Here is a 26,380-nt window from a genome sequence, read left to right as displayed (position 1 = left end):
CTGAGGAGAGGGTCCGCCGCTCGCTCGCTCGCCCGGCCGCCCGCCCGCCCAAGGGAAACTCCCAGGTCTCGCTCAGCCGCTCGCTGCGTCCCGAGCCGCCGGGGACATGTCGAGGTGGGCGGAGGCCCGGTGGTCCGGCGCCAGGCGGCGGACGGCGGCCGAGGCACACGCGCCCTCCTCGAGCTTTCCCCGGAGACGCCTCCCTTTACAAACGCCCCGAGCCTGAAGGAGCTGTCACGGCGAGGAGGCCCCGCCGGGACCGAGAGCAGGGAGCGCCGGTAAGCCCGCTCCCACCGCCGCCCCCCCCATCCCCTGGCGGAGCCCGTGAGGACTACAGCTCCCAGCGTGCATCGCGGTCGGCGCGCGGCGCCCAGAAGCTCCGCGGCCGCGCGGGGCATGCTGGGAGCTGTAGTCCGCCGGGGGGCGGCCCGCCGCGCGGGGCATGCCGGGACGGCGCTGCCAGTCCCCGCCCGCCGGGCCCTGTCACCTTCAGGGCCGCGCCGGGGCCTGGCCCCGGGCCTTGCCCCGCCGGAGGCGGCTCTCGTCCCGCCGCCCGAGAGGACGGGCGGCTCCGCGGGGAGGCCGGCTGCTGGTAGCAAGCGCTCTGGCCCCTCGGGGCAGCTCTCCTGGCAGCCGGGCCTGTCTCCGCTTCCCCGTTTGTGCTGCCTGTGCCAGCTCCCCCAAACCCCACTCCTGCTCCTCCTCCTCCCCTTCCCTCCGTCGACAGGGTCCCCTTTGTGCTCCCCGCCAATGCACCTGCCTCCCTGTCAGGTAACACGAGGGTGCTAGGGCTGGGGAGAGCCCTGGGCTGGACCCCTCCGATCATGGGAGGGGGTGGTCGCCTTCATCCTGAAAAGGAGAGAGCTAGTATTGGCAGGTTACTTTGCTTACCCTAAATTACTCACTTCGAGTTTTCCTCCTTCACTGTTGAGTGCTTCAGGTCACCTATTACCTCACCAAGGCGCTGCTTCTGCTGGCTTTTACGTGAGTTGGCTTGCTATGGGTGCTGCTGCCTGGTCCCCAGTGGCACCGAGACACGCCATGAACCCCCTGACACCTGAAGCCCTTTAGATTAAGCTGGTTCAAATCTACAATTAGCCCTATGCAACTTCTAGGATGTTCTCAGTTGTGTTTGCTATGCGCTAAATCTGCTGAGGTGAGGAAGGAAACCAAGCTGTGGTTTCAGGGCCAGGCATCACCTGCCTGGTGTTGAATGGCATAGGCACCGTAGCTGGCAAACCTCTCAATGCCAGTGGGTGTTGCCGTGCCAAAGTGCGGCTGAACACCCCATTTAACACCTTTTGACTGCATCTTGTGTTAACGGTGCTTTTATTCTGCTGCCCAAGTTAGCGTCTCCGCCTGTACTGGGGAGAGAAAATCTATATCCCATAAAATTCCGGCTGTGGATGAAGCAATGCATTGCCTTCTGGTGTCGGAAGCAGGCTGAGCTTTTCCTTGCCAAGGGGCTCATGTTAGTCCTTCCCCACCTCATCGTTGCCAGGTCTTCTGCTCCGCTCCAAAACGGCCTGGCACATTGTCCTAGCTTCCCCCCTAGAGCAAATCTTTGGTGGGAAACCACCAGCAGCTCTGGATTTCATGGTGTCTGTGTCCTTTCTCTGCTGACAGCAGCTTTACGGAGTGCAAGGAGCAGAGCTCACTGCCTTCATGCAGCTCCTGCTTGCTGGGAGCTCTGCCTGCAGAACAAGGGGTTGGGTGCTGGGGCAACTTTCAGCATCCAAGGGACCTGTTGGCTCGTGGTTTCAGAGCAGCAGCTTTGCTTGACCAGTGGGACTGCTCCAGGCTGCTGTTTTGCTGCCAACACTGAAGTTACCCACTGCCTTTTGCATCGCTAAAGAGGTGTTTGAGCACCAGTATCTGCACCAGCGGAGGGAGATGTGCTTGTGGTAGGAGGGTGCCCCAGAAAATGTTCTGCTTTCTACCCCTGGTCCTTGCAGATTGGCATTTTTTTTCCCCAGTTTTCCCTTCTCCATCTTCCCAAGTCTGTTCCCAGTGAGAGGACAGCGTGGGTTTGCCAGCCCTCGTTGGCTTGGGCTGTTCTGATCGGCGGCTCAGGGTTGCAGTAAATGCTGAAGCTGCATGGTGGAGACAGTGTGCACTTTAGTGCTGCTTTGAAGTGCACATCATCAGGTCTAGTCAACAATGGGTAACGTCATGGTAAGAGTATCCCTGGCCCTGCTACAGTGTCAGTGTCGCACTCGTGCAGCAGCATCACGCTCACGCAGCGGTGTCATGGTCACGTAACGGTGTCACAGTCACACAGCATCCCCTTATCACCTGCAGTCCTGAAACCAAAGGGCCAGGAGTCGTTCCTTTTCCGACCCCATCGTGGTGCCCAGGACAGAGGTGGGGACATATCTTGCCTGCATGGCCTGGAAGGGGCTGCTGCTCCTGGAGAGCCCTGGCGTCGCTCCCTGAGAGTCCTGGCATTACTTCCCTGCCTGTTTACAGCTTCTCCTGTTACAGTCCCGCAGAGGCCGAGAGCTGGGGAGGGATCATGGGGCTGGAGGCCGCTTTCCCCCTTCACATCCAGCCATCTGCCCATCCCTGTCCCTCCAGGGCAATGCCGCCCTACATGGAAATAGTAGCTGAAGGCTGCCGTTAACCAGTTAACTGGGGCTGCCGTTAACCAGTCCCAGTGTCGGTCCTGCTCTTGGCGGAGGGCCCTGACAGACCAAAGAGGAGCAGCTCCCTGAGGGGCTGCCCCGCTCCTGCTGCCGGGGACCACCCTGGGGCTTGGTCAGGGTGTCTGTGTCACCCCCAGCCTGCAGCAGAGCGAGTGCTGTGTGCCCTTCCCCAGCTTTGAGGGAGAACAATCCGGCCCAAAAAAAGCTGGTGACCTTCAAAAGAGAGGAGGGGAGCTTGGGAGCTCCCTGGCAGAGTGCACTGCCAAAGCAGTGTGGGCAGAGCTGGTGGGAGGTGATGTGGGCAGAGCCCCCGGCACATGGTGAGTGCCGTGGCTGAGCTCGCTCTTACTTGTGCAGGTGAAGTGGAGCAGCAGTGCAGAGGATGGGATCGGATGGGAGGCATGAGTGCTCATCGGGCCATTGTCACTTTTTTTTTCCCCTGGCCCAGAAGAGGTGTGGGCTTCCTGAGTTTCCCGGTGCACTGCCTCTGCACAGCCTTCTGGGTGTAGAATCGTTTCAGTTGGAAAAACCTTTAAGATGATTGAGTCCAAGGTCCTGCAGGGCTGGCCAAACCACAGCCCTGCTGTGCAACCCAGGCTGCTCCTTCCCCACCTGCGAGGGTCTCTTTCTTTGCAGGATACGCACACTTTGCAGCAGCTGTTGCACAGGGAATCGCTCTGGAAGTCGAGACAATGAAGCTGTTGGAGAACTCAAGTTTCGAAGCAATAAACTCCCAGCTGACAGTGGAGACGGGAGATGCTCACATCATCGGCAGGTGAGCGCTGGTAGAGCCTAGTCCCCAGCCCAGTCAGGAGCCTGGCGGGCATCTGGTCCTGGGACGAGGGCTGTGTGGGGCACGCCTGGCCCCCAAATGGGGTGTGAGGTGTGATGGGACGAGACACGAGGTGTGAGAGCCCAAGCGGTGGTTACAGCCAAAAAGGAGACACACCTTGTACGTATAAAGCCAACTTACTGGTGTAATTGAAATTAATTGGTAATCTTCTTACTCATTCTTAATCAAGGATTGTTATTAGTCTACATTAGTTACTAGAGAGAACAAACGATAATGCCGTCAGGGTACTCCTGTACAGAAAAAGCCTCAGCAATAGTAATAACACAATTTAATTGTAACACGCACATGCGCTTCTTCATTTCAGTCCCTTTTTCTGAGATAATGCTCCCCTCCTGCTGCTCTTAAAGTCAGTGGCTTCATTCTGCTGGGGAGGGTAATGGGTGAGCTGTCAGCATCCATGTCCTTTCCTGGGAAGAAGATAATGTTCACGTTGGTGATTTCTCCTTCCTCGCTGTAGTCCACGTGGTGTCATTTTTATAGGTTTGCTAACACACCTTCGTTCTTCCTTGGTCCACAGCTCTCTGTTACAGCTGAATGTACTCCACGTGGTGCCTTTTTTGTACGTGTAAAACTATTCTTTTGTCCCCTTTGCTGCCCCTAAAACCAGTTTTGTCCCAGCCCAGATCTTAGTTTCTCTAGCTGACCACTGGTGAGCTGCTCCTAGCTTCCTCCTGTGCCAGCCTGTGCCCTGTATCGTACCACAGCTGTCTGTGCTTCTCCACGCCGTGCCTCCCCCGCTCCAGGCTGCCATACACAGAGTTCCTCTATGCCCTTACACCAAGAGCCCTGAATGTCCCGTTTTGCACATAGCAGTTGCCTGTCACTCTGCCTACGGTGGTGGTGACTCCTCACAGACCCAGAATGCGGTAGAAAGCTCAACTGCAGGCACTTGGTCATGTGGAGAAGCACTCCCATGGCCAAATGATGTAAGGGAAAGCTGGAGGCGCCTGGGGGAGGCTCGCGCAGAGCAGGCATGGCAAGCCTCTGCGCCGAGGCCTTGCAGCTCATTACACAGCTCAGCTGCAGAGGTGATGCTGTGTTACAGGGCTATGTGGTGACAGAGGTTCTGGGGGCTCTTGTGCCTGAGGCTGCTGGTCCTGCAGGTTTTCTGGGTGCAAATGCAGACTGGCTGAACATGGTCATTTCTCTTTGCTTTGCTTATGAGGGACGCGGGTGCCGAGGTGGACAGGAAGAGCGATTGATGCCTCATGGTCTGCGGTTGCCACCTCTTTCCCTCAGTTGTTTCAGTGCTCTTCCCATGAGATTGCTGCTTAAATGCTGAGTGGCGTCTCCTCTTAAAATGGAGGATGGGGAATGGTCCACATCTGGTGCTGGTGGGTCTGGTGGCTTTGAGGAGCTTCTTCCTACAGTCCTCGGTCTTCTGTCTGGGTCCTGCTGACCTTCAAGCAGCCTCCTGAGGAACTCCATGGAGGAGCGGTGTTGGGATGATTTAAGGAACTTCCTTGCCGGTCAATGAGCAGCCCAATCAGCTGCAAATCTGGAAGGAGCTTTCTGCTTGAATTGTGGGTGTCATGTCTGGGCAGGTCCTCAGCTGCCCAGCAGTCTGTGGTGTTGTCTTGTCCCCCAGCTTCTGCTGGGCCACCACAGGCTAGGATCAGAAAAGCTGATCGCCTTGGGGGAGACCAGAGTGCTTTTTCATAGTTTGTTGTTAGAATCATGCAATTACAGGATGGGTTGGGTGGGAAGGAACCTTTGAAGATCATGTAGCCCCCTGCCACAGACAGGGACACCTCCCACCAGACCAGGTTGCTCTCAGCCCCGTCCAGCCAGGCCCTGAATGTTTCCAGGGATGGGGCATCGATCCCTGCTCCAGGCAGCCTGTGCCAGCACCTCGCCGCCCTCAGCGTAACAAATTTCTTCCTTGTGTCCACCCTACATCTCCCCCTTTCAGTTATAAGCCGCCCCCCGGTCCTGTCGCCCCAGGCCCTGCTAAAAAGCCCGTCCCCACCTTCCTACAGCCCCTGTAGGCACTGAGTGGCCGCAGCCAGGTCTCCCCACAGCCTCCTCTGCTCCGGGCTGAGCCCCCCCAGCTCTCGCAGCCTTTCTCCGCAGCAGAGGGCTTCCAGCCCTCGGACCAGCTCCGTGTCCCTCCCCCGGCCCCGCTCCAGCAGGTCCCTGCCTGGCTTGTGCTGGGGACCCCCGAGCTGGGCGCAGTGCTCCGGGGGGTCTCCCCAGAGCGGAGCAGAGGGGCAGAATCCCCTCCCTCGCCCTGCCAGCCACACCACTCAAGGTGCATCTCAGGAGCTGGTTGGGTTTCTGGGCTGTGAGCGCACGTTGCGGGCTCACATCCCATTTTTCATCTACAATTATTCTTCCATTGGAGCTCTGGGCAATGGGACCACCAGTCAGAAAAACTTTTCAGGTACCTCTGATAGGGTCCTTTGGCCACTCCGCATGCACTGACGCTCAGGAGCTGGCAGTTGTTTCAGCTCAGGGTGACAGTGAGAGCTCCTGCCGGGCCGGCTGCAGGGGAGTTGGTCCTTCGCCAGCTCTGGACCTATTTTTGTTCCTGGCTGAGGGAATCCTTTTTGGGCTTACTGCTGGCATTGGTTTGGCTTGCTGTGCTGAGACAGGACACCACAGCGGTGAGGCACTCTTTCTGCCTTTCTCTTCTGACATTCCCGTGCTAGCAGTGAGGTAAGCTGCAAAGTGGGACTTGTTGGGATGGCTCTGATACCCCTGGAAGAGCAGTTTGGCTCAGCCAGCCTATTCTGTGCCTCCTTGGAATTAAACTGCATCTCCATGTGTGCAAACATACACACATCGTGTAAATAAATGGGTTCATGGCAGCCCTGGTTGCCTTATGCAGAGCTAAGACCAGATGGCATGGCGAAGGTCGCTCCTGGGGACTGGAGATGCTTTCGCCATGCTGGCTGCCTCATCTGAGTGCCTGCCACCAACACGGTGCTGGGCCGGGACCTTTGTGGTGCTGCTGGCCAGGTCCCGCCGCTGCTGGGCTGGCCTCAGGTGCTGTGCTGTGTGTCTCTGCAGGATTGAGAGCTATTCGTGCAAGATGGCTGGCGATGACAAACACATGTTCAAGCAGTTCTGCCAGGAGGGCCAGCCGCATGTCCTGGAGGCCCTGTCGCCTCCTCAGACCACGGGGATCAGCCCCAGCAGGTACCACGGGCTTGGGGGGGTTGCCTGCCACGCTTTGTGCCTCAGGCAGCAGCATGTCTGCGGATGGGGGGGTGGGACACATTGAGGGAATGACCTCAGTGTTGGTAGCTGGCATTGTTTCTGTGGCCCTGGGCTGGAGGCTCTGCTTGTTCATAGAATCATGCAATTGTTTGGGTTGGGAAAGACCTCTACGAATATCGAGTCCAAATGTTAACCCAGCACTGCCAAGCCCAGTGCTAAACCGTGTCCCCAAACACAGCATCTACAGTTTTTAAACACCTCCAGGGATGGTGGCTCCACCACCTCCCTGGGCAGCCTGTTCCAGTGTTGGACGACCCTTTCGGTGAAGGAACTTTTCCCAGTACCCAATCTAAACCTCCCCTGGCACGACTTGAGGTCGTTTCCTCTTGTCTTGTAGCTTGTTACTTGGGAGAAGAAACTGACTCCACTTCGTTACAGCCCCCTGTCAGGTAGTTGTAGGGAGCGATCAGGTCCCCCCAAGCCTCCTCTTCTCCAGGCTGAGCACCCTCGGTTCCCCCAGATGCCCGTCATCAGACTCATGCTCCAGCCCCTTCACCAGCTCCGTTGCCCATCTCTGGACACGCTCCAGCCCCTCTACATCCCCGTTGGAGTCAGGGGCCCAAGACTGAACCCAGGATTCGAGGTGCGGCCCCACCAGCACCGAGTACAGGGGGGCGATCGCTGCCTGGTCCTGCTGGCCACGCTGTTTCTGATACAGGCTAAGATGCGGTTGGCCTCCTTGGCCACCTGGGCAACTGCCGGCTCGTGTTCTGTGTTGGCCCAGGCTGTGCTGATGATGCCGCTAACCCTGCCGTTCTGCCTCTCAGGCTCAGTAAAAGTCAGAGTGGCGATGAGGAGGGACCCCTGAGCGACAAGTGCAGCCGCAAGACCCTCTTCTACCTGATAGCGACGCTCAACGAGTCCTTCCGCCCTGACTATGACTTCAGCGCTGCCAAGAGCCACGAGTTCAGCCGGGAGCCAAGCCTCAACTGGGTACGTGAGCAAAGCGCCCTGCGTCAGGACAGGTTCCCCTCGCCGGGGAGGCCTGCTGTGCTACCTGCCTTTGTCCTGGGAGAGAGGGCAACGTGGAGCTGGAGGGGGAGTGTCCAGTTCTCCAGGGAGCCCCATGGTGCTGCTGTGATGCTGGGTAACTGCTCTCAGGGCATACCTTGCTTCCTCCTCCAGCAGTAGGATGAGGCAGTCCTCATCCTTCCCAGGAAGAGGTTTTTCAACAGCTGTCCTGGGGTGTTTTCCTTTAGCAGACTTGCTCTTTGCTCTCCTTTGGGAACAGCCTCTTGTGAGCAGGGTTTTCCATGCCAGCCTGGGTTAGGCTGCTCTTTTCTGGGGCAGGTATTTGGAGGAAGGAAGGGTGAGGGAAGTGTCGGTGAGTCCTTCCTGCAGAGGACTTCCCAGCCTGCTGCCTGGTGCTTTTGAGGAAGCCCCACACTTTGCTGGGAGAGACTTGAGCTACGTGTGTCCCAGAGATCCTCTGATGGATTTTCCCTCTCCAGCCTTGTTTGCTTCCCTGCTGCCTGTCTCCTTGCTTCCACCTCAGGGCCCTGAATCTAGCACGGCAGTGCCTGGCCATCCTGCTTCTCCCCTTCCATGGTTTGTTGTCAGGCTCCGGTGTCTCCTCTTGCTGGAGGAGGGACAGGAAGGATGAGCTGTGTGGAGCACAGGAGGGAGGTGGTGGAGAGGAGAGCAGGCAGCAACTCCTCTGCTCCTCTTATGGGGTCCTGCTTGGCCTCTCTAGGTGGTGAACGCTGTCAACTGCAGCCTCTTCTCTGCGGTTCGGGAAGATTTCAATGCCCTGAAGCCACACCTGTGGGATGCTGTCGACGAGGAGATCTGTCTTTCGGAGTGTGACATCTACAGGTAACGGGGCAAGCACTCACCCCTGGATCTGGGTCCTGGCCCCTTCCATGTGTGCTATGGCCTGCAGAGAAAGGGTTCTTTTTCAATAAAAGGTTATGGTTTTGTGTGCCCACCTGTATGTGTGTGTGAGAACCAACTGCTGGAGGAGGGCGGTGGTATCTCCTCACCGGAGCCCACCAGCTCCCAGCCAGTGGGTGGAGGGGGAATGGCTGCTGCTGTCCCCTCCCACGCAGAACATACCATAGCCATGAAAATCTGCGCCTCAGGCAGCAGCTTCGCTGGCTGGGTCTCACCCTCCTTCCAAAGCCAGCCCCGGGGGCCCAGGGTGGTTCCTGCCACCCATGCAGGCTGGCCAGCTGCTGCTGCCTGGCTCTGAGGACACTGACTCACTCCCACCTGCTCTCTGCCCACTGGGGCAGCTCCGAGCTCACCCCGTCTCCCCCTTTCCTCCCTCCAGTGTGCAGCTGGGGTGAGAACCAGGCTGGCACTGGGCGCAGAGTCTGGCACAGTGTTTCTCATGCCTCTGCTTGCTGTTGCAGCTACAACCCCGATCTGGATTCGGACCCCTTTGGAGAGGATGGCAGCCTCTGGTCCTTCAACTACTTCTTTTACAACAAAAGACTGAAGAGGATTGTCTTTTTCACCTGTCGTTCCATCAGGTCAGGCCATGTGACATCTCTGAAGTCACCTTAAAAAAGGAATTGTCTTGCCTGTTGGTAAGCAGTGTCACTGCCAGGGAGGAACCGCTGGCACCGAGCTGGGCACATTGGGAACTGCTGTTCCGGTGCTGCCCTGGCACCAGTGCCGGCGTGCGGGGTTGGCCAGGGTGAACGGAGCTCAACCAGAGCCCAGTTCCCTCCATCCTCCCCCGCTACGTATCACCAAAGAGCAAGTCAGTGGGAGCCATGGTCCCTCGAAATGGGTGGCCTTCACCTGGCTGCTGTTCAGAGGGGCAAGTAAGGGGGGGAGGAACCCCTCGAGGGGCACTGCCTGCAGCCAGCCCCTCTTTCCCGTGGGCTCGATTTGGATGCAGAGGGGGCTCTGGGCAGGGATATAAGCCCGCTGGAGAGAGGAGTGGGATCTCCCTTGTGGATGCACTGACGCGGAGGGGTGCCAGCTGGGCACTTACGTTGTGCTGCCCTTTTCCCTTTAGTGGGTATGCATACACGCGCTCGGAAGCTGGCAATGAGCTGGACATGGATCTTGGTGAAGGGGACACGGAGAACAGGGACGCTGGCGACACCGAGAGCGGCAGCATCGAGGAGGACAGGTGTGTGAGCTTGGCGCTTCGGCTTGGCATGGTGTGCTGGCTCCCACTCCAAGGGGAGAGAGGCTCCGGTTCACGGGCCCGGCCCTCTGGGCCTGAAGTCTGCTCCGCTGCCTCAGGAGCCTGGCTGAGAGCTCAGCGGGGCCAAGCTGCTCTCAGGTGGAGCAGCAGTGCTGCTCCTGCTGTGCCTCCCGCTCTTGCTCTGCCTCCCCCTGCCTCAGCATGGCCATGGAACAGTAACACCTGTGTGTTCGGTTACAGGTTGCAAGTTATTTGCATGTGAGTTTCCAGAACCGCTCCCAGGTGCCTGGCAGCCCTGCCGAACCGCCCTTCTGCCTGCGTCCCATGGACAGGGCAGCCCTGAGCTCCCGAACTGCCCTTGCCCAGCAGCTGCAGCGTCGCTCTGCCCAACACATACACTGGAGTACCCCAGGCATCTTGGAGCATGACAGACTGAAAGCAGCTGCGGCGTCCTGGCTGAAGATACGTCCCCTCGCTCTGGTGCTGCCGGCCAACCTCCCCTTTCCCCTTGCTCGCGGCTGCTGCGGCACGAGCCGGGGCTTGCCGGACAGCTGTGTGGGAGCTCCAAGAAGCTTTGCTGCACTTTATTGCTGATCTCGTTGGCTGCACTGACCTGCAAACTCCTCGTGGCGCTGAAGCTGGGCTGGATTTCCCTCAAGCACTTTTCCATACTGGTTGTGACCCAGCAAACGCCGTCCGTCCACAGCACCAGCAGCAGCAGAGGGACACCTCTGCTCAGCCTCCTCCAGAAGCAGTGTTGTTAAACTCCCCACAAACTGTCCTCGGTTCCTTCCCCGGGGAAGAGTCCATTTGTTTCAAAGAGGTTTGCTTTGCTCTTGCCCTCCCCCTGTGATTTTTCTCTGATGTTTTGGTTTGGTTGATTGGTTGTTTTTTTATCTTTGCTGGGTGGTGCCAGCGCCCTGCACTGCTCCTGTGCAGGGGTCTCCCACCAAGCAGCCTGGCGGGTGAATGCCAGACCAGGCACCTCAGCCTGCACCTCCCATGATTTTCTTTGGGGTTTTGGTTTTTTTAAACCACACCTGACTTTTGGTAGTGCGGAGGCCAGAGCATGACGGGGCAGCAGCCACTGCGCTGGGGCCCAGCTCAGCCCTTGCTGGGGGCTGCGGTATCTGGTTTTGTGTTGGGGGTGAGCTCAGGCCGTGGCGGGAGCCGGGTGCTGCCGCTCCCACCCGCCCTCCAGTTCAGCCCCATGTCCCCGCGTTCTCTCTGTCCCCCTCATCCTGCTGCTGTGGGGGTCAGCCCCCTGCTCTGCCCAGGCACCTGGAGTTTTGGGGGACGCAGTTCCCCCCGCTCTGTATTTCGGCAGGTGCCAGGGCAGGGCAGGGAGAGCTCAGCTGAGCACGCACAAACAAGGGGCAGTGACTGCCGCAGCATCTGAGCTGCCTCAAAACACATCCCACCCCCCAAGAGGAGCCTGCATGGGGCAGTGCCGCTGCCACAGGTTCTCACCCCACCTGTGGCTGCCTGTGCAACCCCTGCCCCTCTGTCTGGGTGTGCCTTGGGGGGGATCCCCCTCCTCCCTCCCACTGGGGGCCGAGCAGCTTAGAAGAGGCTGGCTGGGGAGGGGGAGTGGGTGCCCCAAAGCTGGAGGGCTTTGCTGGGGGGGGGGTGTCTGCCGTGTCCCTGCCCTGGCCTGGGTGGGAGGTAGGAGGCTCCAGCTGCCGGCAGAGCAAGGCAGGGCCTTGGGGTGCAGAGGGTGGGCAGGCAGACAGACAGAGAGGTACCCCCACTCCTTCCGCTGGTGCCAAGCACACAGAGCTGGGTGCCAGCAGCAGCATGGTGTTACTGATGGCGGCTCTCCCTGGCTCCTCCCTTGCTGTAACTCCTCCAAAGCTTGCTTTTAAGTTGGGAGTTTATTTCCTTGTTGCTTGTCAGGACGGACCTGAGCCCTAGACCCCGCTGCCACCTGGCAAGGGGTTTGGCCCAGTCCTCTCTCTGCTGTCATTCGCCCCTCTACTAGCGTGCCGCTGTGGCTGCCTGCCCCATTTGCCCCCTGTCAGGGAACTTGGACTTCACAGCATAGCAATGTATCATTACACCAATAAAGTTTTTCTGTCATTCGCCACCACTTCCTTCGGGGACCCTGCGTGGGGGGAGCCTGTCCTGCTGCGGCCATTGGGGATGGCATCAGGCTGCGGGAAGTATTAGGGGGATGGGGTATGACCTGGGCTCCAGCCTGGCACTGAGCAGCCCCCACAGGGACACAGGCACAGAACTGGGGGTATGCTGTGCCCAGCACGCCACTGCGCAGGCGCCAGGGGCTCCCAGGGCTCTCAGTCTCCCCCAGGTCGCCACTGCCTCTCTCTGGGGATGCTGCTGGCCCTTCATCTTGCGGGTGTTGCACAGGGAGTGCCCAGAGCCCCCCAGGACCTGTCTGAGGCTGTGACCACAGCTGCTTGGCGTGCCACGTGTCCCCTATTGCCCCAGCCAGCTGCCTGCCCTGGCCGTTGTGGCCCTGGAGCCGGGAGGGTCTCTGGGACAGCCTGAGTTGCATCCCTGGTGTAGCTGCTGGCCCTGCCTGGCTCCGTGGCACCACGGAGCTCCCTGCCTCCATGTGCCTGCTGGTGGGTGCTGGGCATGGGCCGGCCGGGGCACTTCCAGCATCTCCAGCTGTTCAGTGCTGAACCACCGGTGGGTCCTGCCCCACCCTCCCGATGCCCCCACAGCTTCTGGTGCTTCTGCTCAGTGCTGGCTGGGCACTGCCTGCCCTTAACAGGCAGACTCGTTGTGTTCCTTCATTAATTAAAGTATTAAATACCACTGGTTGGACCGGCTGTGGCGGCACCAGCAGCATTGTGCTGGCTCTCAGGCACCATTAGGAAGGCACTGCCTAACCAAGCCCGCGGTGATGGCAGCAGAAACGGTGTTTTCCCTCCCTGGGAAGCGTGTCTGTCCCTCACCGCCCATCCCATCGAGCCCAAAAGGAGCAGCTGGGAGCCCACCAGCCTCCACTGGCACTGAGGAGGGGGCTTTACTCCCAAGAGAGCAACGGTGCAGCTCTGCCCACCTGTTCCTGGCACAGAAACCCTGTGGCTGAACCAGGGCAGGCTCTGCCATGCCAGGGCTCATGCCGTGGGCTCTGTGCGGTGCAGAGCATTGTCAGCCCTGGCCGCAGGACCCCCCTGCCCTCTCAATGCGGCCGTGCAGCAGAGCGCATCCCCCAAGCACAGCCTGGGAAGGACCGCAGAGCTGGAGGGGCTCAGCGCATCTCTGAGCCATCACTTGGCTACTCGTGACCTGGTGTGGACCAGGGAGGTCCTGTCCCACTGGTGTGGCAGATGGGTTTGGTTTTTTTTTCTAGAAACGCCTATTTCTTTCAGTGCTCCTTCAGGGTGTCCTTCCCCCTCTGCCTTCTCCCAAGCAGCAGCAGCAGCAGGCTCCCTCTGACTGTTCAGTCTCTCTTCACTTCCAGTTACTACTTTATCCTCTGTCTTATGGCTTTATCCTCTCTTGAATCAGGTTTGGGGCGTTTTGGGTCTTCACTTGCTGGACATTTTGTAGGTTTTGGCTGAGCTGCCTTCATTTCAAAGGATATCTTTAAGCCAGAGTTCATGGTGGTGTTCCCAGTTGATGCTGTGTCCAGAAATCCCGGCTCTGTGGTGCATGGCACACTGGGAACGCTGGGACTGGAGCAGCTGGCCAGAGACAGGCTGGTGCCGTCGGATGTCAGAGACCTCCAACCTGAAACATCAATATTTTTGGTATTAACCAGCCTCTGGCAAGATTTTTCCCCACAACTGCCATGTCTTTGCTGCCTCCATCCGAGGAGGAACTGAGGCGACCATTACTCTGGGGTGTGAGGCTTGTGCCGTGGGCTCGCCCTATGTGGAGAGGAAGGCTGGTGTTTAACCTCTCATTAAAGCGGGACACTAACGAGCTGTTAGCGGGCAGGCAGAGGCTGGTTGCTGGTGCATCACTCAGGCTGTGGTTCAGGAAGCGCCGGAGCTTCGGGTACCCAGGGGATGTTCAATGCAGCCCTGTAGTGCAAACCCTTCACATCTCGCGCCGGCAGTGCAAGTGTCGAAGCGGCAGAGCCACCTGGAAGCAGAGCAGAAATCTGGCTTTGGAAGGTCATAGCTAGTGAAGCACAGCTGCTCTAATGAGCACAGGGAGCTCCGGGATGCCCCAAAGCCTGGGCACAGCCTGGGACAGGGCCGGTGCAGGATGCAGGGGGCAGCTGAGGCGGCTGCATCCACATCAGGGCTCTGCCCGAGTGCCACTTGTGTGTACAGCCATCATTCCCAGCAGCGACTTCATCGTCTGCCCCAGGGACAGCGTTCCTTCATTGCCAGAGACTTGCCTGCACCGGCATCCTTCAGCAGCTCTCAGCACACCGGCATGGCACGGGCGATTTGGGGCTGGGGGCTCCTCCCAGCCCTCAGTGGTGTGGGTTTGGGTTTAGCAGAGCTCCAGCACAGCTCCAGCAAGCCCAGGACCCAGCTCAAGGCCAAGAGGGATGGATGTGGAGGCAGTGGGCAGGAGCAGCCCAGGCTCCAGCAAACCTGGCACGAGGGGATCAGTGCGTGGCTGGCACCATTCAAACCCACCTCCCTGCTACCCAGAGAAACATTTCCCAGAGCAGGACACATTGCCGAATTACTTCATTCTGGGACCCTGGGGATCAGCAAGTCCCTGACGAGTGGGGGCTTCCACAGGGATGCCGGGGCCGCTGGCCTGCAATCCTGCCTGGTTTCCTTGTCCCCCGGGTTTCCCTCTGGTGTGAGCAGCTGTCAGGGCGACCTGGTAAACCCACCGCAGCAATGGGCGTCCCATCAGGCAGGGCCCCCGTCGTGTGGCTGGCAAGCTGGGCTCTGGGTGGCCCCAGGGCAGGGGCTGCAGCTCTGCCCGTCCCCCCGAGGGGTGTGGGAGGGGAGCAGGAGCCCCCAGTGGTCCCACTGCTCCTCCAGACAAAGGTAGGAGCCAGGGCTGGGGCTGGACCTCCCTGCTGGATCGCTGGTTCCAGCAGGGCTTGTGGGTGGTGAACATCTCCTGGAGGGTTGGCAGGCAGTAGGCTTCTCCTGTGGGGCTGGTGAGCAGTGGGCTTCTCCTGGGGGGCGGTGGGCTTCTCCTGGGGGACTGGTATGCTTGTCCTGGAGAGCTGGTGGGCTTCTAGGGGGCTTGGGGGAGGCGGCATTTTCCTGGGGTGTTGGCAGGCAGTGGACTTCTCCTGAGGGGCTGGTGGGTAGTGGGCTTTTCCTGGGGGTCTCTGTGCATCACAGGCTGTTCACACGTGTGTGCTCAGCTCTCTCCAGAGATGCGCAGTGGTTCACGCACTGACCATGTCCTGCTGCCGGTATGGCACGGCACAGCACAGTGCAGCAGTGGGGGGTGAGGGGCTTTGCACCAGTACCAGGGCTGTCAGAGCCAAGACCCCCGGTGCCAATGCACATGCTGCCTGGCCTGCCCGGCTGCAGGCAGCTGAGGGGTCTGGAGAAGGACGGACCCTGCCAGATCTTACCCTGGCAGCCGTGTGCACTTTGCCGGTGCCTGGGGGAGGCATGTCCCTCTCCACCACCGACAGCCACTTGGAAAAGCAGCCAGGGCTGCTCCTGCTGCCCTGACTCCCTTATTTAAGGCTCTTCCAGCGTGGTTTTGATGCTAAAAGAACCCTTTTATTCATAATAAAGCATCCAGCAGTGAAGGCTCTTTACTTGCTGGCACCTCCTGACAGCCAGGCTCTGGTTGGCAACACCAGTGGATCAGGCAGTGGCTGCAGACCCCAATTTTGCCATACGCTTGAATCTTGAGGTATTTAGGCGATGACTGGGATGCCGGAATGCTTTGGAGGTGAGCTGGCTCCCCCCAGGCCCCTCCAGCAGCAGCTTTTCCATGTCCTGTGAGCCCCAACGTTATTGTCGAGGCTGCTGCGTTGGCGATGGGGATGGTTTGTGGTTGGTGTGCCGGCTCCCAGTGGAGCCACTCTCCAGGTACCGGTGGTGTGGGCAGTGCCTGTCTTCGGGGGGGGATGCCAAACCCCTGTGTGGAAGGGATGCCACCAGCCGAGGTGACAATGCAGCCAGGATGAGCGGCCCTTAAAGTGAGGAGGGAGCAAATTAATACTGCCAGTGTTCATAAACATGGTCAGCCTCATTAAAAGATCTTTGAGGAAGAAAAAGATGAGAACGGTGGTTTAATCAGTGGGACTTCCACAAGAAGTGGAATAATCAGAGCCACTTGCCACACGAGGCTGTGTTGGGCCCTGGGGCGTGGGGCTGAGGTGCCGTACCTGCTGCCAGTCCCCAGCAAGGCTGAGGTGCTGAGGCGGGCCACGATGTGTGCCTCCAGGATCTCCATGGCCTCATCCACGATCATCATCTGGGGCTGGAGGGTCTGCAGCAGTTTGCAGTACTTGGCAGCCCCTGGCACCAGGGACGAGCCACGGCAGGGTCCACCCAGCATCCCGTGGGACCTCCCCAGCTCCTCTGCCCCGGGCTCCTTGCCCGCCTCCCTCCACCCCTTTGGGAGTGGGCACCAGCTCCACCAGCACCGGTGATGGCATCAGCAACACCACAGCACTGGTACTGGCACTGGCTCCAGTGTTGGCACCACCACTGGCACAGGAAGTAGCACTGGTGCCAGAAATTGCACCGGCACAGATATCGGCACCACCACTGGCACCACCAATGGAACCAGCACTGCCAGCACCAGCTGCAGCATGGTGCTGTCACCCGTGGTCATCATCCTGATGATGTGGCTCTGAGGATGCACAGGTTCTCCTGGAGCTGGTGCTGGGCCACGCTCTGCTCCTACCCCTGCCCCACCAATGCCTCCTCCAGCGCCGTGCCACCGGCATGGGACAGGGTCACTGTGGGGGGCAGCTCAGGGTCGCCAGCATGCTGGGACGGGGACCCTGCTCTTGTGCTGGGGTGCTGTGTCAATGGCCTCTCCTAGCTGGGGACCCGCCACAGGTGGTGAGACATGTGGAGCTGCCACCGGCTGCTGAACCAGAGCTGCCAGAGGCCCGAGTGGGCAGGGGGCCATGGCATCGCTGTCCCGCAGCTGGTGGGCCAGTTGGGCGACCGGCAGACTGGGGACAGACAGAGGGACAGATGGCCCTGGGGGCGTGGGGGTGTCGTCCCCCCAACCCCCCCATGGACACCCGTGTCCTTCCGCACTGCCCTCCCACGGACACCCGTGTCCTCCCCCACCGCCCTCCCAAGGGACACCCGTGTCCTTCCTCACCGCCCTCCCAGGGGCACGCGTGTCCCTCCGCGCTGGCATTAGGACCCCGAGGCGCCCCAGGCCCAGGGGGCGGAGCCCAGCCGGGCTCTCCGGCCGGGCCTCCATTCCCAGAAGACCTTTCTCCGGAGGGCCCTCCCCCTGTGGCGGCTACTCCGTAGCTGATTGGCATAGCGGCGGCACGTCCGCACCCACCCAGCGCTTCATTGGCCTTCGCGCCTGCCCATCGCGGGGCCGGTTCGCGGTTGCTAGGTGACGCCTACCATGTCGGAGGCGCCCGTCATGGCGGCGGAAGAGGAGGCGTCGGTAGTGGCGGCGCTGGCGGAGCTGCAGGCCCTGCTGGCCCCGGCGGCGGGCGCGGCGGCGCGGGAGGGCGCAGCGGCGGCGGCGCGGGCGCTGTCGGGCAGCGCGGCGGGGCAGCGGCTGCTGGCGGGGCGGCCCGCGGCCCTGGCGGCCCTGCTGGAGCTGGCGGTGGGACCCGGCTCGGCGGCGGCTCGCCACGCCATGGACTGCCTGGTAAACGTCTCGGCTGAGCCGGCGGCCCGCGAGCCGCTGCTGGCCGCCCTGCCCGCGCTGCTGGCGCTGCTGCCGGCCGGGCCCGCCTGCGGGCTGCTGGCCAACCTCTGCCGGGAGCGCGGCGCGGCGCGGCGGGTGCTGGGCGGCCTGCGGGAGCGGGGCCTCGGCCTGGCGCCGCTCCTCCAGCCGCTCGGTGAGCCCCGGCCGCCGGCCCAGCTCGGTCCGCTGCTCTGCAACCTCAGCCGGCTGCCCGAGGGCCGCCGCGGGCTCCTCGACCGCTCCCGGTACGGCTGTGCGGTGGGGGCGGCCTGCGGGCGGGCGGTGCCCAGGCCCGGGGGCTGCGGCTCGCTGTGACCGGCCCTCCTCTCCCGTAGGCGCTCGGTGCAGCGGCTGCTGCCCTTCACGCAGTACAAGGACTCCGTTATCCATCGCCGGGGCATCGTGGGGGCCCTCAGGAACTGCTGCTTCGAGGCCGGTGAGAGCCCCGGGCCGAGCCCAGGCACTGGCCCGGCTGCTGGGGGGTGCTGCCCTCACCCTGGGCTGTGAGCGGGCTGCCACATGGCCGGGAGCTGGGGGTGCTAGGTCTGACTGGGATGGGGCTCCCTTTCTTCACAGTGACCCATGTGGTGTTGTGTTTTAGGCTGGTGACCAAAGCGGGTGCTGGTAACGCCGCTAGGTTTAGCTGGCACAGGCGATGCTGCTTGGGCTTAGCCAGCCCGTGTGCTCGGGCGTCCTCAGCACAACCCAGGCAGGGACCTGCTGGAGTAGGGCCAGGGGAGGGACACGGAGATGATCCGAGGGCTGGAAGCCCTCTGCTGCGGAGAAAGGTCTTCTGTGTTTCTCCCCAGTGAGTAGGCTGGGGTTGGGCAGGAGGCTGGGGGGACACGGCTGGGACAGCTGACCCCCACAGACCAGAGGGATGTCCCACACATCATAGCATCATGGTCAGCACTGAAACGGGGAGGGGGCCAGAGCAGCCGTCACATGGGGACAGGCTGGGCATCGGTCTGTGCCAAGTGATTGGTGCTTTTGCATCACTTGGGGCTTTTTTTCCTCCCTTCCCTTATTGAACTGCGTTTATCTTGACCCATGAGTTTCTGTCATGTTTGCCCTTCCAATTTTCTCACCGGTTCCACTGGTGGGGGAAATGGGTGAGCAGCTGGGTGGGGGCTGAGCTGGGCTTTCCACCCTGGCTGCGGTGGCTCCTCTGACCCCAGGCTGTTCCCAGAGGACCACGAGTGGCTGCTGAGTGAGGAGGTCGACATTCTGCCCTTTCTCCTCCTGCCTCTGGCAGGCCCCGAGGAGTTTCCTGAGGATGAGATGGAAAGTAAGTGGGCGTCAGTGGGAGGTGGCCATCTGTGGACTGCTGGCCACGTGCCTCCCACTGAGGCTGCCTCTTCCACTAGGGCTACCTGTGGACTTGCAGTACCTGCCGCAGGACAAGCAGCGAGAGGAGGAACCTGACATCCGGAAGATGCTGCTAGAAGCCATCATGCTGGTGGGTCCCTCTGGTGCAACTCACAGCGGGGCTGAGGGCGAGAGCCCAGGCCAGGGCTCCTGGGAGTAGAAAGGTGTTCAGGGCTGCCCCAGAATGCACCGTGTGCCATGGGATCCTCACGGAGAAGTGATGCCATCTGGGCTGGATGAGCAGGCAGTGAGGTAGATTGAAAACCAGATGGCCCCAGAGGGTGGCCAGTGACCAGCACTGTGCTCTCGGGGGGTCCAGTCCTGTTCAGTGTCTTCATTAATCATCTGGATGATGAGGCGGAGCATACCCTCAGTGTATTTGTAGATGACACTGAGCTGGGAGGAGTGGCTGGTGCAGTGTGCTCCTGTGGCAAAGGTCCCAAGCATAAATATCCCACACACAAATACAGCCTAGGCAGAGAGTGGAGTGAGAGCAGTCCTGTGGAGAATGACTCGGGGATGCTGCGGGGTGCACACAAAGAAGAAATTTGTTATGCTGAGGGCGGTGAGGCACTGGCACAGGCTGCCCAGAGAGAGGATCGATGCCTCATCCCTGGAAACATTCAAGGCCTGGTTGGATGGGGCTGGGAGCAACCTGGTCTGGTGGAAGGTGTCCCTACCCTTGACAGGGGCTTGGAACTAGATGGTATTTTAAGGTCCCTTCCAACCCAAACCATCTGCGATTTGATGATTCTAAGGTGAACGGTGTCCTGGGCTGCGTGAGGAGTGTCACAGGAGGTTGAGTGAGCTCTGCTCAGCGCTGGTGTGGCCACTGAGGAGCGATGGGTCCAGTGCTGGGCTCCCCTGTGCGAGAGAGATGGTGAAGGCTGTCCAGGGAAGGGCCACCAAGGTGGTGAAGAGAGTGGAAGATCTCTATGAGGAAAGGCTGAGGGAGCTGGGACTGCTCAGCCTGGAGATGAGAAGGCTCAGGGGGAGCCAGGTTCTTCCCAGTGCCAGGACCAGAGGCAATGGACACAAACTGGAACACGGGAGGTTGTGCTTCCAAGCCTCCAAGACAGATATTTCACAAGGTGTCCAGGCACCACGTCCCAGGTTTTGGCCTTCCAGTGAAAATCCTCCCTTGCATCTGTTAGGAACTGCTGCCCCTTGTTACGCTGTCTGGCATCACTGAGACCAGTTTGCTTTCAAGTTGTTGGAAGTACTTGACTAGTTTCCACCTAAGTTTCGGGCAGATTGCCCTTTGCCACTGCCTTGCTGAGCTCTGCAGGCTCTCAAACGCTGGCCATCTTGGCAGCTTTTTGACCTCTTCCAGTTTTCCTGCATCCTTTCTGGCATGGAGGCTCAAAACTGTAGGAAGTCCTTCAGTTCACAGAGCTGTGGGTCATGGCAGAGGGCTTGATGCAACGCTACCTTGCAATCCAGGTTTAGCTGCGGAACTTTGTCCTCTGGTTGGAGGCGGTTTCACTCTTTCACCAGCACCCCACAGCAACTGCTGGTTGAACTTGCAGGGTTGCAAGGCTCCAAGGAAAGGCTGTTTGCTTAAGATAGCAGGTTCTTTCAGATGTTAAGCCTCATTTAACAGGCTTTAAGCGTTCATTGTGCATTACAAAAGCATCCAGTGATTTTAATGGCAAATTTGAAATTAATTACAAAATAAAAATGTATCCTTTTAAGACTAGGAAACACTGCATAAGTTATTAAAAATTAATTCTGCAATACTTAAATATCAGGAAAGTTTTTTCCTTGCAAGGGTGCCTGAGCCCTGGCCCAGGTTGCCTGGGGAGGTGGTGAAGTCTCCATCCTTGGAGATTACTCAGATGCCATCTGGATGCGGTCCTGGGCAGAGAAGCTGGCTGAGCCCTGCGCTGTGTTGCTGTTGCTGCTCTCCTGGGTGTGCCAGACTCCCTGCCCACACTGCTGCTTTGTCTCCTTCGCAGTTGACAGCCACCAAGGCTGGGCGGCACATCGTGCGGGAGAAGGGGACGTACCTGATCCTGAGGGAGCTGCACCGCTGGGAGCAGGAGCCAGACGTGCTGGCTGCCTGCGAGAAGCTCATTCAGGTGGGAAGGAGGGTCCCTGTGGGGGTTGCAGACAGGTCCCAGGGTGCAGAGCTGCTCCAAGGGCTCTGTCCTGCCTCTCCCTCACTCTGTTCCCTGCTGGGGTGTGGGGTGGTGGGGATGTGTCAGTCCTGGGCTCCCCAGTTCAAGAGAGATGGGGAACGGCTGGAGAGGGACCTGCGGAAGCTGTGAAGATGATGAGGGGCTGGAGCATCTCCCTTGGAAGGACAGGCTGAGGGAGCTGGGGCTGTTCAGCCTGGAGAGAAGGCTGAGAGGGGACTTATCAACGCATACAAACACCTTAATGGTGAGCATCAGGAGGATGGGACCAGGCTCTTCTCAGTGGTGCCCAGCGACAGGACGAGGGGCAACGGACACAAACCGCAGCACGGGAGGTTCCATCTGAACATGAGGAAGAATTTCTCTCCCTTGAGAGTGACAAGAGCACAGGGACAGGCTGGCCAGAGAGGCTGGGGGTCGTCTTCTTTGGGAACATTCAAAGCCCACCTGGACGCAAACCTGTGCAGCCTGCTGGAGGAGAGCCTGCTCTAGCAGGGGGTTGGGCTGGGTGGTCTCCAGAGGTCCCGACACTGACCATTTTGTGGTTCTGGGAAGGGTGGGGGCCCCACAGTCCTGTTGCCTCTCCCTGAGCATTCCTCCTCTTCCTGGGAAAAGGTGCTGATCGGGGACGAGCCCGGCCCGGGGATGGAGAACCTGCTAGAAGTGGACATCCCTGAGGAGGTGGAGCAGCAGCTGCAGTGCCTGGATCGGGAGGAGAAGGAGCGGCGGCGGGAGCAGGAGGAGCGGCGGCAGGAGGCGCAGGGCTCGATGCCATGCTCTGAGGAGCCATCACGGTGACGGGCTGCCGTGGCCGGGTCACCCGCGGACCCTGGTCACTGTTGGGACAATCTGCCCATGAGGGTGACAGCCTGGACACGTTCCTCCCTGCTGCTTGTGAAGCAGACGTGGGGGTCCTGCAGGGCAGGGTTCCCCCTGGCCTCGCGCGGCTCTGGGACAGAGCTGAAATGCGGGGGGAAGGGGGGGAAGGAATTGGGGAAAGGGCTGCTGCTCCCTCCCCAGTCGTTGTGGGGCGGCCCCACTGCTGCGATGTGCCTTGTGAAATAAAAGGTTTCCAAGCCTAAACCTGCTGTGGCTTCCAGGCGGGGGGCGCCGGGGGCTGCGGGTTCGAGACCCCCTGCAGGAGCCGGGGAAAAGCGGTGGTCCCTGCCCGGCGTGTGCCCCCCCGCCCCCGCCATTGCGGGGGAGGTGGGTAGGGGACAGCCCCTCACCTCCACGGACGCGCTGTGCGCAGGGGGCGTTGCAGTTCAGCCCCGCCAGGGGGCGCCGGTGGCGCCTCCGGCGCCCCCTGGCGGGGCTGAACGGTAGCACGTATGCGTGCTGCTCCAATACGGCGGAGGGGCGTGGTCTGTGCGAGGGGGCGTGACCCTCCCGAAACAGGGCGTGTGGGAGGCGTGACCGGCGCACCCGGAAGCGGCGCCGGGGGCCGAGCAGGTCCCGGTCCGGCGGTGCCCGCGGTGAGTGCGGCCGGTGGGGGCGGGGAGGGGAGGGGGGGGCGGGATGGGACGGGACGGGACCCGGTGTCCTTGTGATCCTGTGCCATTGTGGCCCCGTGCTGGCTGCTTCCTCACCCACGGGGAGTCGCCTGCCCTCCACGGGGCGGGGGGGCTTTGGGGCCTGGCACCGGCCGGGTGTATCCCCCAACCTCCTTCGGGAGCTGCCCCCCCGCCCCAGGGGAAATTAACCCCGGTGGTCACCCCCCAGCTCCGGTGTCGGTTGCCAGCGGGAAGCCGGGGAGGGGTCATGGGCCCGTGCCGCAGGTGGGGTTCCCTGGGTGGGGGTGGGGTTCCCTCCCCGGCTGCGTTTTGGGAGCCCAGGGCTCCGTGTCACGGCCCCCGCTCTGGTGGGCTTGTGCAGGGCCGCGGTGCCGTGGCAAGGCCAGTGTGATGGCCAGCAGGTACTGTAGTGAGGTGGCCAACGAGCCTTTGGCGACCAGCTCGGCTGGCTGCCTGGCCCCGCCGGGATGGAGGAGGCTCTGTGGGCAGTACTGGGCTTGAGGCAGCGGGGAGACTCCACAGCCTCAACCTTCGAATCTTATTTGACTAAAAGCTTGGTCTTGTCTGGGCTGGAGCTGGCAAGGGAAAGGGCTGGAGCCCGACGCTCCCCCGCAGCAGGGCCAGTGGCCCTTGCAGGCACTGGGAACTTGCCCCCTTGGCTTTTCTTCGTGGTTTTAGGGACAGATCTTCGGAGCATGGCTCAGCCCCCGCAGTGCGCAGGGACTCACTAACGGGGCACCTGCCTTGGGCTGGCCTGGCCGAGCCTCAGGGCTGCAAATCGCGGAATCGTTCGGGTCTGAAAAGACCTTTAAGATCATCGAGTCCAACCGTTAACCCAGGAGAACCGTGGTTGCGAGTGGCGGCTCCTCGCAGTAACGTGAGGGGAATGGTTTAGCTTTCTACGTCTGCTTTGCTGATGGAGAATGTCCTCCCGTCTGCAGGCCACGAAGGCAGGCACAGAGGGGAGCGGAACCCAGGACGCGCTCCCCCTGGCTCCGACCTCCATAGGGACGGTCCTGGGGGCTGATGGAAGCGCAGCACCTGCAGCCTGCGGGCCCCTGGGAAGCAGAGCTCAGGCAGGCAATCAGCTGCCTGCGAGGAACTGGCATTCCCCCCTCCCCACGGCTGCTGTAGAGCATCTCCTCCACCTCACTGCATCCACTGGTGCCTTTCTGACCTGGACCAGAACCTCAGTCTTCTCCGTGAAAGTAAAGGCAGTGTGTAAAAATAGGTTCCCCAGGGATCCCCGGGTTTGAGACAGAGGAAGCTGCCAACTGCCTTCTGCTGGTGGGGAAGCTGAAAACACGGAGCATGATGGAGTCACGGATAAAACGTGAGTACAGGAGCACGGTGGGAGTGGGCAAGGGACTTCAGCGCACCGGCCCTGCCCTGGGGGTCTTGGCCGCTGTCCCCCTCTGCCTTGCTGCTGCCCGTTTTGCCCAGCTCCAGTGAAGCTTTTCTATGGGGATGGAGCCGGGTGGGAAGACTCGCTCACTATTAAGGCTAAATTGCCTTGCTGGTGCCCTGGGGGGAGCTCAGCCCTGCCTCGGCTGCCGGTGGTGGAGCCAACAGTGATGCTGCTGGAGCTGGGCTGCTGGAGCTTTCTGCAGCATCTGGAGAGATGTGCTGGTCAGGGACAGGAGGGGGGAGCGGTTCTCTGTGCACAGTAATTCCCTGCCCTAGAAATTAATCTCAGGCCTTGTCTCTGCTGCAAATTGCGTAAGCTTAAATAGTCTCTAAATATTTAACTGGTGTAAACCCTTGTGCATTTCCTAAATTAATCCCATCCAGCTTTGAAATGAACCTCTCTCCTCTTTTTTTTTTTTTTTAAGGCAATAAAGAAATTTCTGGTTTAATTAAGCCACGGGGAAGGGGTGGGTTGGGGTGGGAGCAGGGATTACCTTCAGCAGCAGTAGCACCAGGTCACGTTGGCTTTAACGTGACGGTGTGGCAAACGTCTCCCCAACTCCCTGCCTTGGAAGATGACAACCCCCGAAGTGGGGCAGCTTTCAGCTGCGGCTCCTCCCGGCCTGGGGCAGCCGGCCACAGCAGGAGGGGAAGGGGTGAGGGATGCTGCCACCCTTCTGGTGCAACCCTTGTGGCAGCCACTGATGTTTCCAAGGCAGCACGCGTCTGTGCGGGCAGCACGCGTCTGTGCGGGCAGCACGCGTCTGTGCGGGTAGCACGGCGTCCATGCGGGCAGCACGGTGTCCACGCAGGGCCAGGCATCCTGACGGGTCTTCGTACCCTGCCATGAAGGCACAGTCCTGGACAAGAAGCCGTGGTGTGGCGGAGGCTGTGTGCAGTGGCTGGCCCCATGGTGTTCTGCAGGCTCTTTGCAAAGCTCGTGCCGGCGACCTGCTCTGTAACTAATTAACCTTATTAAAACAAAGGCCCTAATGAGAGATACACCACTCCACAGTAACAATTAAGCCTCTTGGAGCAGAGTTGCTGGCTGATGGGTGGGACAGAGCAGCTCTGGACCACAGCAGTGATGCAGGTGCCTGTCTCACCGCTGGCAGGGACTCAGTGGGCTCTGTCCCACCACCGGGTTTGCCGCTGGGGCAGCGGTTTTAGCCACAGGCAGTGGGGGTGTCATGCCTGGGGACAGTGCGTTGCTGTTGGTGCCCCAGGGCCAGGACAAGGGCCACTGTCGCCTGTGCTCCTGGGGCAGTTCCCATGTGGCAGCTGGCTAGCGTGGCTGGAATACCGGGAAGGACTTTGCCAGCTCCTGATTGATGGCATCTGTTTGCCCTCATAGAGCCTTGTTTGGTGGTGGGGTTCACCTGCATGACTGCGGGGCTCCTGCAGCCCCTGACCCTCACAGACATGCCCTTGGTGGGTCCCACGTCACACCAGCCCCTGTGCAGGTTCCCCAGGTGCCTCCGATGGAGCCAGCGCCCAGCGCCGCTGCCCGGCCCTAGTCTGAAATCTCCAGTGTAATAAATCCTTCCTTCTCCCTGCTCCAGTGAGAAATGTTAGAGCCAAGTTCACCTTGGCTCAGAGGCTGACGCTGTGCTGTGTGTAAGGTCTGCAGTAAAAAAAACCCCAAACACCTTTGAAGTGTTCAACCCAGCTTGGGGGATGAGGATGAATCCCCAAGGATTTGCCCTTGGGGAATAGGGGAGGGCCGCATGCAGGGGGTCTTCAAGTTAAAGGTGAGTTACCTTGGGTGGTGAGCCCAGAAGGAAGGGTTCTTGTTGGTGCTCGTTGAGCGGGAAACAAAAGCTTAATTTAGCTGTGTGCATGGCTTGTGGAAGGATGGATGAAATTGCACGGAGGCTCTTCTCTTCCTGCTCTTGTTAGTCCAGGAGGTGTTCAGAGAATACAAAAATCTTTGTAACTTGCCTCTTTTGCTCAGGGCTTGCTACGACGTTGATGGATGCCACAACAGATAAGGACCCGCTAGTCCAGGAGCAGATCTACGATGCTTTGTGCTACCTGGGGGAATCTGAGCCAGAGGAGATCCTCAACTCCTGTGACGAGTACCTCCGGCAGCATGACAAGGTAGGGGTCTTCTCTGCTCTGCCCTGGGAGGGTCAGCAGGGTGAGGAATATTTCCTGGTGGCTTGGGGACGTTGGCTCTGTCAGCAAGCAAGGGAGATACTTGGGAGGAGCTGGGCTACAGGAGTGCTGGACCAGCTGGCTGAGAAGTCTGGTCCAAGGCGCTCGAGTTGCAGTGGTGAAGAAATGGTGATAATATGCTGTCATGGATGAGAAATGGAGTAAAACTAGTTGGTGGTCCAAGTCATTGCCTTGTACTGCACCAGCCACATGGTGGA

The 26,380-nt window shown here is 60.2% G+C and overlaps 3 protein-coding genes and 1 long non-coding RNA gene across 7 annotated transcripts in view; 3 read left to right on the top strand and 1 right to left on the bottom strand.

The window, feature by feature from the left end:
- The first annotated feature begins 9 nt into the window (after positions 1-9).
- MAF1 (MAF1 homolog, negative regulator of RNA polymerase III) lies at positions 10-11,902 on the top strand. Its single transcript, XM_037381032.1, has 8 exons — positions 10-278; positions 3,282-3,420; positions 6,511-6,639; positions 7,488-7,653; positions 8,414-8,535; positions 9,075-9,194; positions 9,689-9,805; positions 10,064-11,902. Exons 2-8 carry the CDS (start codon positions 3,338-3,340, stop codon positions 10,083-10,085), a joined length of 759 nt encoding a protein of 252 aa, XP_037236929.1. The 5' UTR covers positions 10-278; positions 3,282-3,337; the 3' UTR covers positions 10,086-11,902.
- Positions 10,722-16,659, bottom strand: LOC119145023. Its single transcript, XR_005103275.1, has 2 exons — positions 16,071-16,659; positions 10,722-15,875 (listed from the first exon to the last, which is right to left on the bottom strand). It is a non-coding gene; the product is annotated as an uncharacterized LOC119145023 (long non-coding RNA).
- A 610-nt stretch (positions 16,660-17,269) lies between these two features.
- Positions 17,270-22,167, top strand: HGH1 (HGH1 homolog). The gene is made up of 6 exons (XM_037381030.1): positions 17,270-17,823; positions 17,914-18,014; positions 18,768-18,866; positions 18,946-19,037; positions 20,905-21,027; positions 21,700-22,167. The coding sequence occupies exons 1-6, from the start codon at positions 17,288-17,290 to the stop codon at positions 21,880-21,882; spliced, it is 1,134 nt and encodes a 377-aa protein (XP_037236927.1). The 5' UTR covers positions 17,270-17,287; the 3' UTR covers positions 21,883-22,167.
- Positions 22,168-22,466: 299 nt separating this feature from the next.
- The window catches only part of MROH1 (maestro heat like repeat family member 1), a 56,954-nt gene continuing 53,040 nt past the window's right edge, over positions 22,467-26,380 (top strand). For all 4 annotated transcript variants that reach the window (XM_037381024.1, XM_037381023.1, XM_037381022.1 and 1 more), the window contains exons 1-3: positions 22,467-22,559; positions 23,540-23,931; positions 25,960-26,105. In XM_037381024.1, the coding sequence (XP_037236921.1) occupies positions 23,910-23,931; positions 25,960-26,105 (168 nt within the window). In that variant the 5' untranslated portion in view covers positions 22,467-22,559; positions 23,540-23,909. The remainder of the gene's footprint in view (positions 22,560-23,539; positions 23,932-25,959; positions 26,106-26,380) is intronic.

Source organism: Falco rusticolus, chromosome 3, assembly GCF_015220075.1.
Source record: "Falco rusticolus isolate bFalRus1 chromosome 3, bFalRus1.pri, whole genome shotgun sequence".
NCBI classification, from domain to species: Eukaryota; Metazoa; Chordata; class Aves; order Falconiformes; family Falconidae; genus Falco; species Falco rusticolus.
Note: the sequence above shows the minus strand (reverse complement) of the source record. Positions and strands in the feature narration are given on the sequence as shown.

Excerpts from the sequence above, each read along its gene's own strand:
- MAF1 (XM_037381032.1), top strand. The coding sequence starts at position 3,338 with ATGAAGCTGTTGGAGAACTCAAGTTTCGAAGCAATAAACTCCCAGCTG. Across the intron at positions 3,421-6,510 it reads GATGCTCACATCATCGGCAG|GATTGAGAGCTATTCGTGCA; the intron begins GTGAGCGCTGGT and ends GTGTCTCTGCAG. Across the intron at positions 9,195-9,688 it reads TTCACCTGTCGTTCCATCAG|TGGGTATGCATACACGCGCT; the intron begins GTCAGGCCATGT and ends TTTTCCCTTTAG.
- HGH1 (XM_037381030.1), top strand. The coding sequence starts at position 17,288 with ATGTCGGAGGCGCCCGTCATGGCGGCGGAAGAGGAGGCGTCGGTAGTG. Across the intron at positions 17,824-17,913 it reads GGGCTCCTCGACCGCTCCCG|GCGCTCGGTGCAGCGGCTGC; the intron begins GTACGGCTGTGC and ends CCTCTCCCGTAG. Across the intron at positions 19,038-20,904 it reads TGCTAGAAGCCATCATGCTG|TTGACAGCCACCAAGGCTGG; the intron begins GTGGGTCCCTCT and ends TCTCCTTCGCAG.